The 16,013-nt window shown below is 37.2% G+C and overlaps 1 protein-coding gene across 2 annotated transcripts in view; it reads left to right on the top strand.

Moving 5' to 3' along the window:
- Nucleotides 1-386: 386 nt before the first annotated feature.
- The window catches only part of SAMD8 (sterile alpha motif domain containing 8), a 64,548-nt gene continuing 48,921 nt past the window's right edge, over nt 387-16,013 (top strand). Inside the window, exon 1 of one of the 2 annotated variants that reach the window (XM_054572521.1) lies at nt 387-539. In XM_054572521.1, coding sequence (XP_054428496.1) covers nt 399-539 — 141 coding nt within the window. In that variant the 5' untranslated portion in view covers nt 387-398. Of the gene's footprint in view, nt 573-16,013 lie in introns of both variants that reach the window. The other variant, XM_054572520.1, reaches the window with a different exon arrangement.

Below are 16,013 nucleotides of genomic sequence, written 5' to 3'. Positions count from 1 at the left end.
GAGACATTTACATGTAATTTGGACTGTCAGAGAGTAAAGGGGCAATAAATGATAACAATGATCATTGTGAGTTGGCCCTTGGAGAGGAGCTAGCTCCCTCCAGAGGAATTAGGATAATTTCTTTGTCCTCAAACCCCATTTACTAATCCCGTCGACCCCGCCCCATTTTCACTAGCCTCCTTAGGCTTTATCGGCTCGCTTCGGGTTTGACGCCTGCGCTGTTGGGTTTTCTTGCTGTGGTTCTCTCGCTCTCATCCTGAGGCTCGCGTCTCTTCCGGTTTTGGCACCGCCCCTCGCCCTTAGGGCCCCGCCTCCCTCCAACAGGGCCCCGCCTCCCCATGTAGTTCCGGTTTTAATTGCGAGCTGTGGACTGACTCGCGGAGATTCGGGCAGCAGCAATGCCTGCGCGCAGCCGCCACCGTCCGCGCCTCCACTCCCGGTCCCCTCCCCGGGCTCCGCCCCCGCCTCTCGAGGCGGTCCCCGCCGGCGGGGCTCAGAGGGCCCCGGACTCCGACGGCGGCTCGGAAGCCGACACGGAGGTGGGTCCGGGCAGCCCCTCTCGGGCTGCGGAGGTGAGCGGGATCTGTGGCTGGGGAGAGGGGAATTTGGAGGGCACCTGCAGGCAGGGGTGAGTGGGCTGTCAGAGATGAAACCGGGGGCTGCGGAGGACAGGTTCCGGAGGGGCCACGGGAGACGGTTGAGGGAGCCCAGAGAGGCAGCTCTAGAATGGAATCTGAAGGAAATGGAGGCTGTTGAGCGAGGGCCTGAGGGGGATGGCGATGGCTAGAGGCTGAGGGGTAAGTGGACGTTCAGGGGCAAGAGGGAGTGGGAGAGTGAGGTAGATGTAGCCTTGAAAAGGCAAGGGCTTCGAGGTTTTTGAGAGCAGGGTAGTGAGAGATTGAAATCGAAGGGATCCCGCGGGAATGGGGGGCCGGAGGAAGAGATGCTCTAGGATTTGGCAGTGAGGGCGAGGGATCGGAGGAGCGGGCCTAGGGCTGAGGTTACCACGAGGCGAAAGAGACGGAACCAGGTTGGGACTGACTAGACAGCTGACCAAAGTGGGATGGTGGTAATTAGGAGAAGGATTTCGGTTTGACTGGAAGAGGGAGGGGTATCGGATGTGAAGTCGTCTGGTACAAAGGGCCAGAAAAAAATAAGTGGAATTAAAAAGAAAAGGAGCCCTTGGGGATCTAATTTAGGGCTTGGGCATTTTCACAGGTGTCTTTCAAATCATCGAAGATCACTAGGGTAATATACTTGGATTATGGGGGATTCTCGTTTGTGGGCAGTGGGTCCTTTTAAAATCTGGGGTGGGAGGAGCGGTGTTAAACACTGATTTGCCAGAAGGACTAAGGAAATTGTGAAAAGGGAACTGATGTAAGGAAAAGTGGTGAAAGAAGTGATTCTGGAAATGAAGATACCATTTGGATTTCATTTAACAGCATGTTTCTTTTTTTCTTTGTATTTCTTTTTACAATTTAAGTTTATGTTAAATACCAGAGAATTTTAGAGCCTTAAAGAAATGTTTAATACATTACGTGTACATTTAAAAGTAAACCTCGGAACAAAAATATGGACGCTTATATTTTATAGATAGTCAGTATTGACCATGTCCACTTTGACAGCTTGACTTGACACATATTTACCACAGGGTAAAAATACGGTCAATGCAGGTGTCTGGGTACGTAAAACTATATGTGAAATCACCACAGTTCAGGAGCCTACCAGATCCTCCTCTTACCCATAACTCTAGAATTGGCGTTATCTCTTGAAAATTAGAGGAGACCTCTTGACATAAATGCAGGACCAATATTAATGCAACATTGCAGGTATTGTATAAATAATATTTTTAGTAGAGTGATCTAGAAAAACAAGAATGGAGGATGCTTGTAGTTGGGAGTTAACAGAACTGGGATAGGTGGGTACACAGTGTTTTTCATAGAAGAAATAGTCCCAAAACCATAATTGTGCCAGAAAAATCATTATCGTAATATTTACATTTGCTTGAGTATAAATAAGTTAACTTCCTTTTGTAATTGTTAAATTCTAACATGGCTTTATGAAATCTTTTACTTTAGCCACATCTCATATGTTGTTTTATGTTTACAACTTCTATCTAATTATAAGTTTTGCAAAGTTGTTGGCCATTTCAAAACAAACTTTCCATCAAGTATTTCTACTCTGAATGGGTATCAACTGTTTATTCTTCATGAGACGATAATTTACTGATTGCAACAAGCTTTTAGTTTATATAGAGAGTATATATGTAATATCTTCGAATGCTCAGTGGACTAGTAATTATTTAATTAAAGGAGAGATGAATTTGTAGCTTTGCTTTTAGCTGTTGTCAAAAGATTAACTCCCTTTTTTAATTGGTCTTTAATTAAGAAGTTTACATAGTATCTCTATTGTTTATGTTTCAGTTTATCCTCACCAGACTGAGATCCTCTGGAGACCTTGTCTTCATACTTAGTTCTCAATAAGTTTTGGCATGTAAAAATTTAGGTAACATCTGTTGAGTAACATCTTAATGTTACTGCAAAATTAAAGCAAGAAACTGTTAGATGGAGTTGTACAATTAAAGTATCAGCATGCCGAATAGTTATTTTGTTTTTGTTTTCCTTTGACAGTTCTCACAATTACTTAGTTATAAAGAAAATCAGTTTAATGGTAGAGAAGTTTCTCTAAGGCAAAAAAATCTGTATTAGTCCAAAAGGAAGCCACCATGACTGAAGTGGCAGAACATACAGACATATTTAGATAAATCAGTTTTGATTTCAGTGGCACTTATTCTATTCTTCAAAGACTTTCATTTAGTCTGAACAGCTACTTGTAAACATTTTTATTTCACTAATTGCTAGAGCTTCAATGCTTTTTAAAAAATTTGCCATAGTTTTGCTGATTTAGAGACGTTGTCATGGTTTTTCTGAGAATTGAAATTTGAACACTGTTAATGAGAAGCTGTTCAATCACAAATGTTGTAATGAATATTATTATTATTTTGTATTATAAGAGTGACCATATTAACTAGTAGCTATTCTTTCAAAAATTCTTATCCACAGGCCTGATATAATGTTTGGTGTTAATAGTAAGGCATACCTAGCATAGCTGTTAACTTATGGATGGAAATGTTACTGTCTTCATTGTTTTATATGATGGTATATTGTTTGTGAAAGTTGAATTCATTTTTTAAATTTTAAGCCTCTGTAGCCTTGATTATTTTGTACATCAAACTGACCTATTTGAGATGTGAATACAAATCCATATTCTGCTAAATTACCAATGAAGTTCTTTTTAAAGATTGTGGCATTAGTGGAAAAATACAGTATGAGCTAAGCGTAATTCATTTAATGGATCTAGATTACAGGGAGTGACTACAGTATCATGCCCAGATTAAATGTTTTAGTTTTTGCAGAAATTGAGGGAACTTAAATTTTTTTTTTCATTTTCTCTCGAGTGTTTGTATTTGCTTACAAATTAGATACTACTTATTTACATAATGATGTATCTGTGTTTTTAAATTTTTGCTTGTATGTAGTTTTGGAAACTTTTGAAATCTAGTTTTGTTTCTTTTTGCTCTAAGAGTGTGATACAAGACAGTGAGGGATAATAGTTGGGCAAGAACAAAAAGAGCCACTTGGCTAAGGGTAATCATGACAGTGATTCTTTAGGTCTTGTGGTTCTTTTGGCTTTGAGAAATCAAGAAGTTAACTAAAAATAGGAGAGCACGGGCAGGCACACTTGGAGAACAGTTCAGTGTTTACATGCTGCCTCTGGTTAATTTGCCATCTAAATATATAGCTATGGATTTGTGACAGACCTGTGGTGTAAATATTCTTGCACCCTCTCCTCCTGTGCACACAGCACCATCATTGGATCTTAAGCAGAGTCTGGACTTTATGTTTCCGTATTGACATGCTCTTTTACTTCACCAAACATTGGGTCCTCCCAGTAATGTAATCACTTCAGTACAGAATGTAACATAATGTGAGTCTGTCTTGGCTCTTGCCAAGGATGGTAGAAACTAAGAAAAGCTGGTTATGTTGATTTCATTGTAAGACTGTTTTATGATATGTAACTCAAAAGAGTGTTGTAGAGTCGGTGACCTATACTTGCATTTGCCTTGGATTTTTATTGTGGGTTTTTGTTAAGCTTTTGAATTATAGCAAAGGACAAGAATGATGATAATATGTCTGTTGACCCTTTTTCTATTCTCTTAAAATTCTAGGTAGGAAATTCTAGTAGGAGGTGAGGACCATGCTAATTTAGGGTCTTCCTATAAGTTAAACTGTATCACAATTATTGGAAATGCCAGCAAATTGATTTTGGCTTGAAAATTTTGAGACTAAATTAAATCAATGTCATTTTCGTCAACAGACTATTGGCATGAAACTCAAAGGCTGTCAAAACCATACATTAAATTTCAGGTCCAAATCCAATATATGTTCACAATATTGTAATGGAATTTGAAGCCTTGAGCCAGTTTCTCATTTTCCAATATGTTGATTTGATTTGGAGTGTATCATATTTAAAAATAATGATTTTGCCCTGACCAGTGTGGCTCAGTTGGTTGGGTGTCATTCCACAAAGCAGAAGGTCAACAGTTAGATTTTCAGTCAAGGCACATGACTGAGTTGTGGTGTTTGGTCCTCAGCTGGGGCACATAAGAGAGGCAACTGATCAATGTTTCTCTCTCTCTCTTCCTCTCTCTAAAAATACATAAATAAAACCTCTAAAAAATAAAAATAAATAATAAATAAAAATAATGATTTTTTTTTTTACCAATCAATAAGTCAAACTGCTAGCCTGCCCAAATATTACTTTAGTGATTAGAATAAGAATTATAATTTTCTATGTTTGGCTTCTTACTGGTGTTGCTCTGGCATGCAGCCAAGTCAAACCCTTCATTAAGTTTACCGCTAAATTTTTTGATTGTATAAAAACTTTTATATAACTGAAGATGTAAACTGGACAGTGTTGTTTACAAAATTGTTACTCATTGAGTTGAGATGGTTCTAGATGTGGTATAGAATTAAGTGCAACCTGATAGTGTCATTGTATATCATTTAGTTAAAGGCAGGTTGGAGCCAGTAAGGTTTGTGCTCATTAAAGAAAAACATATTAAAAAGATTATACATTGGGTGCATGGTCCTGGCAGCAAAAAATGACCCAGAACTTAGGTGCAGAATGATGATATAACTGAGAAGGCTATTTGATTTCTTCAGATGTGCTGTCCCAGATTCTGGTCATAAGTGGGACATAACAAAACAGTCAAAAATCACTGATAGAGTCAAAAATGGGGGCTACCTACGAATTGGTTCAGTCTTTGAAATTGTTTTGTAATTATAGCAGATTTCATAGATGTTTTAGGAAAAAAATGCCCCGTGCTTACTAAGAAAAAATAAACCATTTTTGATAACGATCAAGAGAAAAGAATAGTTTTTGTTTACTTACTAAAAATATTTTAATTTAGGGTTAAAAATTAAAAATGGGATTTTAGGAGCTTGATAGTCCCAAATGCTATAAACTGTAGAGTTAAATACCCAAAGTAAATCTTATCCTTCTACATTGTAGTTTAGGATTTTTGCTTTCATAAAAATTACTTTTATGCTCTAGTTTATGGATCTACAAATTACTATAATTGTCTCTTAATTTATTTAATAAAGCATATTAAATAAGCTTTATTAGGTAAAATCGAATTGAAGTTTATTTTAGCACGAGTGCAACTGTAGTGTATAATTGTCCTAAGGAGGATATATTAGTGCTAACTTTACATAATTTTTAAATATCCTCCCTTTTTTTGCCTTGGGATATGGATATTATTCTTTAGGTTTTATAAATCACTTAGAGACAATAACTTAAAAGTTTTTACTGTATTCTAGATTAATAGTTACTTCCAAAAACAGCACGTTTTGTATATGTGAATCAAGTTGCATCAGTTGTTCTAAATTCCTTTAGGGGCATTTGAATGTATGGTTTTTAAAGTTAACATATGGTTTTTAAAGAGGATAATTGTTTCAGACAGCTATACTCTAGAATTTTAGAGTGTTTTTTTGTATATACACACACCATCAGGTAAAACTACAAGAAAAATCCAGCATATTTAAATCACTACAGTCCTTACCTGAACATGGACATTGGTTCTGGAAACCTTTACACAGAGTAAAGTTTCCATTTTGTTGGTATATCCTCTGTATTCTAAATATTGCCTAATGATAAATTAGAAACCATTTGTTCTCGTGTGTGTTTGCATAAGTAAGCCCATAGAATAGTTTGTGTCTTTCCACTTATCGGTGCTTGTCACCTTAGGAAATTTCCCCAATTTCTTCTGAAATTCTTAAAGTACTTTTAGGTATCAATAATAACCAGTTGTGTATGACATACTTTTTAAAAATGTTGGTGTGTGCAATGTTCCCGTTGAAATACTTTTATTTAGTTATATTTGGTATCAAATGAGTCTTTTTACGAGAAACTTGTATTCATATGTAGAATTCTGCATTAGCTAAGTGGAATCACTATTGTTTTGCTATTCTGTTTCTCAGTTAATGTTACTTGATTATGTTCTTGTTTTGCTGAAAGTTAATTCCAACCTGAGCAAAGCTTTATGAGATTTAATTAAAAGTTGTTTTCAAATGCTCATATTTATTTTTTATTAACTCAAAGATTTCCAGAATTAAGAGTAAGTTTAACTATTAGTCAACAGATGATACTCTTAATAATTTAATTTCAGGCTTAGGGCAACACCAGCAGAAAGGAGTTGATTTTGATGGCAATGCTGGCTTACATTTACTGAGCAGTTTCTATCTGCCAAGCATTATTATGTATGCACGACATGTACATTCTATTTAATCTTCACAACAAGCTTATGGTATAGGAACTGGAATTCTCTTCATTTTACAGATAAAAATAATGAGGCCCAATGAGGTTAAGTAACTGCTGCAAGGTCACATAACTAAGTGATAAATCCACAGTTTGAACTTAGGCAGTGTGATTCTAAAACCAGCACTCTTAACTACTATGCTTTCTGGGTTTTATATCAGATTCTGTTGTGGAATTGCTGTCTGAAAGTTATTTAACTCTCTAGCCTTAGTTTCTTCAGGTAAAAATTAAGGAATTGTACCAGATCATCCCATGTTGCTTACAATTCTAACATTTAAGAATTTTGTCATTCTAATTTACGAAGTGTGATGTGTTCAATGTCTCTGATTAGTTCGTTTGAAACCTCCTAAAGTATAAAGGTTAAGTCATTTTCCAAAGTCATACTGTTTATGGCAGAAGGAAGTGGATCTATAATCACATCTGCTGCTGGATTTATTGATCTTGCTAGTTACCTCACTATTTTTTATTTAGTGTGTATATCTGTACATGGGTTAATAATTTAATTTAATTTTCTTAATTTTCTATTGATATCTGTTTATTTTTTTAAAGGGGCATTTAGTTTTTTAAATCATGTTTTATTGATTATGCTATTACAGTTGACCCAGTTTTCCCCCTTTATCCCCATCCACCCAGCACCCTCAACTCCCTCAGGCAATCTGCACACCATTGTTCATGTCCATGGGTCATGTGTGTAAGTTCTTTGGATACTACTCCATTTCCTATGCTGTACTTTATATCCCCATGGCTCTTCTTTAACTACCTATTTGTACTTCTTAATCTATTCACCTCTTCACCCATTCCCCCACACCCCCTTCTATCTGGCAGCCATCAAAATGCTTTCCATATCCATCATTCTGTCTCTGTTCTTGTTTGCTTAGTTTGTTTCTTAGATTCAATTGTAGATAGATATGCATTTATTGTCACTTTATTATTCATAGTTTTGATCTTTTTCTTAAAGAAGTCCTTTAACATTTCATATAAAATGGTTTGGTAGTGATGAACTCCTTTAGTTTTTTCTTGCCTGGGAAGCTCTTTTGCTGCCCATCAATTTTAAATGCTATCTTTGTTGGGTAGAGCAATTTTGGCTATAGGTCCCTGCTTTCTATGACTTTGAATGTGCCTTGCTAGTCGCTTCTGTCCTGCAAAATTTCTTTTGAGAAATCAGCTAACAGTCTTATGGGAACTCCCCTGTAGGTAACTTAACTTTTTTTCTCTTTTGGGAATTCTGCATCTGATAGATTGCTTATCTCCATTTCATTTATCTTTAAATTTTAGTATTTTAATTATGATGTGTCTTGGAGTGGGCCTCTTTGCCTCCATCTTGTTTGGGACTCTCTGTGCTTCCTGGACTTACATGTCTATTTCCTTCATCAAGTTAGGGAAGTTTTCTGTCATTATTTTTTCAAATAGATTTTCAATGCCTTGCTCTTTCTCTTCTTCTTATGGCACCCCTATTATGCAAATGTTGGACTTCTTGAAGTTGTCCCAGAGGCTGCTTATACTATCCTCATTTTGGGGGGGTTCCTTTTTCTTTTTCATATTTCTGATTGGTTGTTCTTTGCTCCTTATGTCCCATATCACTGATTTGATTCTCAGCTTCATCCACTCTACTGTCGTTTCCCTGTAGATTGTTCTTTATTTCAATTAGTGTATCCTTCATTTCTGACTGGATCTTTTTTATGCTGTCGAGGTCCTCACTAAGTTCCTTGAGCATCCTTATAACCAGTGTTTTGAACTCTGCATCTGATAGATTGCTTATCTCCATCTCATTTATTTCTTTTTTTGGAGTTTTGATCTGTTCTTTCATTTGGACCATATTTCTTTGTCTCCTCATTTTGGCAGCCTCCATGTGTTTGTTTTTCTGTATTAGGTAGAACTTCTATGACTCCCTGTCTTGATAACATGGCCTAATGTAGTAAGTGTCCTGTAGAGTCCAGTGGCACAGCCTCCCCTATCACCCAAGGTGGGTAATCGAGGTGTGTCTTTCTTGTGGGCTGAGTACACCCTCCTCTTGTAGTTGAGCCTTGCTTGCTGTTGGCACATCAATGGGAGGGATTTACCCAGACCAGTCAGCTGCAAGGACTGGCTATGACCACTTACCACCAACTTCTACCCTCCATGGAGGATCAGGTGTGTAGTCAGGGTGGCAGCGCTCCAACCCATTCTGTCCTTGAGTGTACTGAGTTCACTGGCCTTGGCGTTTCCCTTGTGGTGCAGGCTAAGGTCAGCCCCCAGCTGTGTTCTGCTCGGGGCCACATGGTTTGAACTAGAAAGCAATCTGAGATGGCTGCTAATTTTGATGGGTTTGGAGATTCCTAGGTGAAGCCAACTTGTGAATCTAGGCTGGCTGCTGCTAGTGCCAGACCTGAGGCCACTTATCAAGAGGCATGGGGTTTGGGGGCTCACTGAGGCTAGCTGTTGTTTGTTTGAGAGGATTTAGGAATTGTGTAGCAGGAGCCAAGACCAGCCATTCATGTGGAAAAGTCACTGTTAACAGCTTGGGAGGGCTGGTAAGTTAGGTGGGGCTGAGTCTCGGGATTTCCAGGGTGAGGCAAACAGTGTTGGCCAGGTTGATGGAGTCTCAGATATGGCTCCCACCTGGTGGCTCTGTGGCTCTGTGGCCCTGTGGCCCTGTGGCTCTGTGGAGGGAGGGTTCAGAAAAAGGACAATGTCTTCTGCCTACTTTTCTGTCTGGAAGAAAGCTACCTCCCTGTTCTCCTCCTGGTACCAGGCACTTCAGTTACTACCTGTATACCACTGGTGCCTTTCAAGCTACTGCCCCAGTGTTGGAGCTTAGAGTGAGTAAGTCTGAATAGGTGAGTCCATGTGTGGGTTCTTTAAGGGGAATTGCTTGGGACTCTAGAAGTTTCTTCCACCAACTCAATCTCCACTGGATTTTATAGCCAGAAGTTATGGGGACTTAACTTCCTGGCACTGGAACTCTGGGCTGGGGGGCCTGGTGTGGGGCAGGGACTCCTCGAGATATCCCTCCCCAGTTTTTTTTAAATGTTGAGCAGCCAAAAGTTCATGGTTTATTATATTTGAAGGAATTTCATTATTGAACACTACTAAACTGTTCATTTTACAATTACTTTCTATTTGTAAAGAGTTAAAAGTCACTGACTTCTTTTGCATCATAGGACACAGTTAGAATCAAGGCCATGAAATGATGACAAATTCTATACTGTTAAAATTTTTATCTTTGTTTACTCTGTTCTTTGACTAAGCAAATATTACAATATCATTTGTGGGCAAAAAAAGAGGAGAGAAAGAAGTTGTAAAAATGGTGTAACTTGTTAGTTTGTAACATTTAAAATTCTCTATACAATGAACAATTCTGTAAGCTCAATACCTTCTTTTATAGGATGCATAGCTACTGATTTCGGCTTTAAGTTACAATAGTTAAACATTAACACAGGCACGAGAGCCGAAACAGAGAGAGCCACTTGATGGAATTACAAAAATTATTACCTATTGATCATTAGCATTGTCATCACTCACTAATTAAAAGAGAGCATCTGAAAGAAGAATGTCAAACTCCAGCTTGCAGCATTTTTTGTTTTCGTTTTTCCTTTTTTTCCTTTTGGCAGAGAAAATTCTTTAACAGAGCAATATGTAGTATCAGAGCTAAAAGTTGGAGGTTTTCATTTTTTCCTGTAAGAAACTAAAGGGAATTTTTTTTTTTTTTTTTTAAACTGGGGAACTGGTTTTCCTGAGAAACATGCTCTTTGATTTAGGACAGGAATAGAAAACAAAAGAACATAGCCAAATGCTGCTCCTTTTTCCAGAGATAGAAAGCATCTTTTAAATCACCCCCCCCTTTTATTTTTTTTTTGCTTTTTAAATTTTTTTTAAATGATGGAAGAGTAAACCTTTTTTCCTCAAAAAACAAACAAAAAATGTGTAAAACAAGAAGGTTCAACCTGGAAACCTTCAAAACAAAATGGAAAGCCTATTCAAAGTGCAGGGCCCATCCTGGGTGGCAGGTGGGCTGCAAGTCACACTTTCGCCATGGTTTTTCAAACTGCAGAGTGAAATTCTTTAGTCTTATAACATGAAGAAACAGTGCAATACTTATAGTCCTAAGTCAACATCATAACATGATGCCAAACTCCATGACACCACAGTAAGGTAGGTGGACATCAAAGCATAGTAGAGTGTGCACACCTTAAGAACATCCTCTTACCAAATTTTTATCCACTGCACACGGGCAGGGGACCAGCCCATTCTGCATCTCCGCCCTTCCTACCAGTCTGGATGAATGTGATTTCTTTTATTCCGTAGTTTTCAGACTTCTATTCAGCTCATTTTCTGATAGTTCTGAGTGATAGTTGTTCTATAGTTTAGTTGTAATTTTGATGTGGTTGTTTGAGGAGGTGAGCTGTGTTTATCTATGCCACCATCTTGACTAGAAGTCCCCATGTCTGTTTAAGTGTGGTGTATTTCAATGAAAAATAATTGTTTTCATTTTCTTAAAAGGACTTTTTTCCCTCTGATTATTAAGCATTATATGCTTATTGTATAACATTTAGAAATTTTAGAAATATTTAATTTAGGGAGTAAAAGAGTCTACTAGAGGAGTAACTATTAATAGTTTGATATTTTATTTATTTAAAATATGTACATATATTATTTTTAGGACATTTTCTTTTAAAAAAACTTACAACTTTTTATTTTGAAATAATTACAGATTTACAAGAAGTTACAAAGATAGAACAGAAGGATCCCATGCACCCTTTACCCAGTTTCCTGCAATGATTAGGTCTTATATAATTATAGCACAGTATCAAGTCCAGGAAATTGACATTTGTTTAATGTGTGTGTATAGTAGTGTGTCATTTTATCATGAATCGATTTGTGTAACCATTGCCCCAATCATGATAAAGAATTATGCTAGCACTATAAAGATGATTTTGGCCTACCCCTTTATTGTTGCCCTCCCACCCCCAACATACACTATTTCTTATCCCTGGCAGCACTTATTATACTTTTCCATCTGTATAATTTTGTCATGTTAGGTAAATGGAATCATACCATATATGACCTTTTGAGATTGGCTTTTTTCACCAGCATGATGCCGTTGAGGCCCATCTAAGTTCTTGTGTGTATTCATAGTTTATTCATTTTTATTGCTGAGTATTATTCCATCCTATGAATGCACCACAGTTTAACTCTTCACAGATTATGGGGCATTTTGGTCTTTTACACCTTTCAGCTATTACAAGTAATGCTGTTGTGAACATTTGTGTAGAGGATTTTGTGTGGTAATACATTTTTATTTCTCTGGGATAAATAACCAGGAGTATAATTGCTAGGTTGTACGGTAAATATATGTTTCATTTTTTAAGAAACTGCCAGACTATATCCAGCATGGAAATACAGTTTTACTTTCCCACCAACAGTGTGTGAGAGATTCAGTTTCTCTGCATCCTTGTTGTAATCTCATATTGCCATATTTATTTTAGCTGTTCTAATAGGTGTGTAGTGATACCTCAGCATAATCTTAATTTGCATTTCCCCAGTAGCTACTGTTGTTGAACTTTTTTTTCAGATGTTCATCTGCCACTCATATATCCTTTTCAGTGACATGCTTCTTCATGTCTTTTGCCCATTTTCTAACAGGATTTGTAGGTTTTTACTGTTGAATTTTGGGAATTTTTTATATATTCTATGTATACATTGTTTCTCAGGTTTGCAAATATTTTCTCCCAGTTTGTAGCTTGTCCTTGCATTCTCTTCACAAAATCTTGTGTAGAGTAAAAGTTTTTAGTTTTGTGGAAGTCTAATTTATCATTTTTATTGTGTTATTTTAGATTGTGCTTTTGAGTATCAGGTTTAAGAAATGTTTACCTTAGGTCCTGAAGATTTTCTTCTGTTATTGTCTAAAAGGTTTGTAATTTTACACTTTACATTTCAATTTATGATATATTTTGAATGAAATTTTCCATAAGGTATGAAATGATGACAAAAAGATTTGGTGAAGGTTTTTTGTTTGTTTGTTTGTTTTTGCCTGTGGATATCCAGTTGCTCTAGCACTGTTCATCAACTACCAAACATTGAATTGGTTTTGCAGCTTTGTTGAAAATCAGTTGGCCATACTCCTACAGGACTATTTCTCAGTACTCTATTCTGTTCACTTAATCTCTGTGTCTGTTCTCTCAGTATCTCATAGTCTTGATTGCTTTAGTTAAAGCTTGAAATTGTGTAGAGTGATTTCCACCACTATAGTCTTGTTCAGAATTGATTTATCTGTTCAAATTTCTTTATAAATTTTTCTATATAAATTTTGCTGCTATTTTCATAATAATTGTGTAAAACATAAAAATTTGAGGAGAATTAACATTTTTACTATGTTGAGTTGGCTAATCCACGAATAGCTAATCCACAAATATCTCCATTTACTTAGGCTTTCTTTGATTTCTTTCATCAGAATGTTTAATATGTAGATCTTATACATGTTGTTAGATTTATCTAAGTATTTTTATCTTCTTAGTGATTATAAGCGGTGGTATATTTTAAATTTCTTTGTCCATGTATTTATTGCTTACATCTAGAAATACAGTTGAATTTTGTATGTTGCTCTTGTATTCTACAACCTTACTGAACTCACTTATTAGTTTTAGGATGTTTGGGTTTTCCTTTTGTAGATTCCTTGGATTTTCTTTCTTTTTTTAGTATTTCTTTTTAAAGATTATTTATTTTTACTTTTAGAGAGAGGGGAAGGGAGGGAGAAAGAAAGGGAGAGAAACATCAATGTGTGATTGCCTCTCGCACGCCCCCTACTGGGGACCTGGCCTGCTACCCAGGCATGTGCCCTGACAGAATTGAACCAGCGACCCTTTGGTCTGCAGGCCAGCACTCAATCCACTGATCCACACCAGCCAGGACAGATTCCTTGGACTTTCTATGTAGATTGTCATGTCACCTGCAAATAGGAAAATTTTTATTTCCTCATTTCCAATATGTATACTTTTTATTTCCTTCCTTACCTTATTGGGCCCGCTACAACTTCAGTACTCTGCTGAATAGCAATATAGAAAGTGGACATCCTTGCCTTTCCTGATCCTTACAGGAAAGCATTCAGTTTTTCACCATCACATATGATGTTAGCTGTAGGTTCTTATAGATGTTCTTTACCAAATTGAGAATTTCCCCTCTATTCCTAGTTTTCTGAAAGTTTTTTTTAAATCATGAATGTGTGTTCATGATAAATTTTTTTGTCAGATGTTTTTCCTGCATGAACTGATATAATTTTGTGCTTTTTCTTCTTTAGCTGGCTAACATGGTGGATTACATTGTTTGATTTTTGAATATTGAACCAGCCTTGCATCCCTGGAATAACTCCACTTACTCATGATAGATATATATAGCTGAATTCTGTTTGCTAATGTTTTGTTAAGGATTTTTCATCTATATTCGTGGAGAATATTAGTTACTTGTATTGTAATTTTCTACAGGTGCTACCTTCTTAGTGCCAAGTAGAGGTTCAGGTTTTCTAGTCTAGTAGCTAAGAGCATGTGGGGGGGCCCCTCACTATTATTCCCTTTGGTGGAGGAAGTGGGAGGATGGGGGAGTGTGCTTGGCCACCTTATAACTGGGCGCTGGTGGGCAGTGGTGTTAGTTCTGACTCTCCACTAGGACTTCTCTGACAGCACCTCAGCAAGCAGTAGGGAGGGGGAGCCTCATCAGTGCTGAGTGGCGTCCAGGCTGCCCTTATGGTCTCCACTAACACTGTGGTAAGAGATGGGAAGGAACTTGTTACTGCCAGGCAGTTATGACCGACTGCTCCCTACTTGGCTTTCTCTTCTATCACCAGGTGGCAAGGGAAGTGGGGAGGTATGGCCTACTTACTGCTTGACAAGGTTAGAAACCTAGGCTTTCCATTTAAGCCTTTGCTAGTGGAGATGAGGGCCATAGTTTCTTCTATAATGTTTGACTGGAATAGTTATTGTTTAAAAGATTTTTCTTGCTAGGCTGCCTCCTTTCTGGTGGCTAATTCCTTTCTGGTCCTTTGATTAGGGAAAACAGGCTTTTCTTGGGACTCTTGTCTGTGCACCTATTGTCATATCCAGGTTTCTGGCTTTTCCAGTATCCATTCTGGGATATTTGTGCAAAATCAACAAATAAAAACAAATTAAAAAAAAACAAATAAAAACTCCCTGGCTGGAGTGGCTTAGTTGGCTAGGTGTTGTCCCACAAATGGAAAGGTCGTGGATTTGATTTCTGGTCAGGATACATGCATAGGTTGAGGGTTTGGTCCCCAGTTGGGGCATATATGACAATTGATGTTTCTTTCTCACATTGATGTTTCTCTCCCTCTCCTCATCTCTTCTTTCCCCCACCCTCTCTTATAAAAAAAAAAAACCAACAACCCACCCTGACAACTCACTACCGTGTTCTTTTCCTTCTGTTCCAAGGTGCCTAGCTAGTCTGTCTTCCTGTTTTCACATTTCAGTCATCTTATGTTTGTTGTGTACATGATGCCCAGGGAGTAACAGGGAAAAATATGTTTATTCCTTTTTTCCACAAGCAGACATTCACACATAATGTTCTTTTTTAAAATATACCTGTCAGAAAGTTTGAGTTCAAACAATGGTGTCTTTTCATCTGTTGTAGTATTTCCTTTATCCTATGTCTCTGCTTTTTGAAGCTGTTTCCTTCATTCAGTCTGTCAGTACTTTTCATTCTAGCTCCAAGCCTCACTATTTATTTTAAACATTTTCTGGCAATTATTCTTATATTTCTATTTCTATACACAGTTTCACCCCTCCCTTAAGACTTAGCTCAAATGTCTTTTCCCAGTTCTCTGATCTTACCAACTGGAAATAACCTTTTTTCTCCAACACCCTTAACTTTCCAGTTTTTTAAACAAATTACAAAAGTAAAAGTTTTATTAGTGTAGTTTTGAAGGTTGAGTAAGCTAATGTATATATAGATCTAGCAGCTGTAATATTTTACCTTTTTAAAAGTTTCTTTACTATCCTTTTGTAGACTAAAATTATTGTAGGTAGGATCTGTTTCAGACTCATCTAAGTAAATGTCACATTGGCTAGTGCAATATCCTTCATAATAGGTGCACATTGAATATTTAATAGGTAAATAAATGTAACATGAGGACATCTTAAGACTCTCAC

This window comes from Pteronotus mesoamericanus, unplaced genomic scaffold, assembly GCF_021234165.1.
Source record: "Pteronotus mesoamericanus isolate MK-2021 breed Mesoamerican mustached bat unplaced genomic scaffold, CSHL_Meso_final contig_24, whole genome shotgun sequence".
Classification (NCBI taxonomy): domain Eukaryota; kingdom Metazoa; phylum Chordata; class Mammalia; order Chiroptera; family Mormoopidae; genus Pteronotus; species Pteronotus mesoamericanus.
Note: the sequence above shows the minus strand (reverse complement) of the source record. Positions and strands in the feature narration are given on the sequence as shown.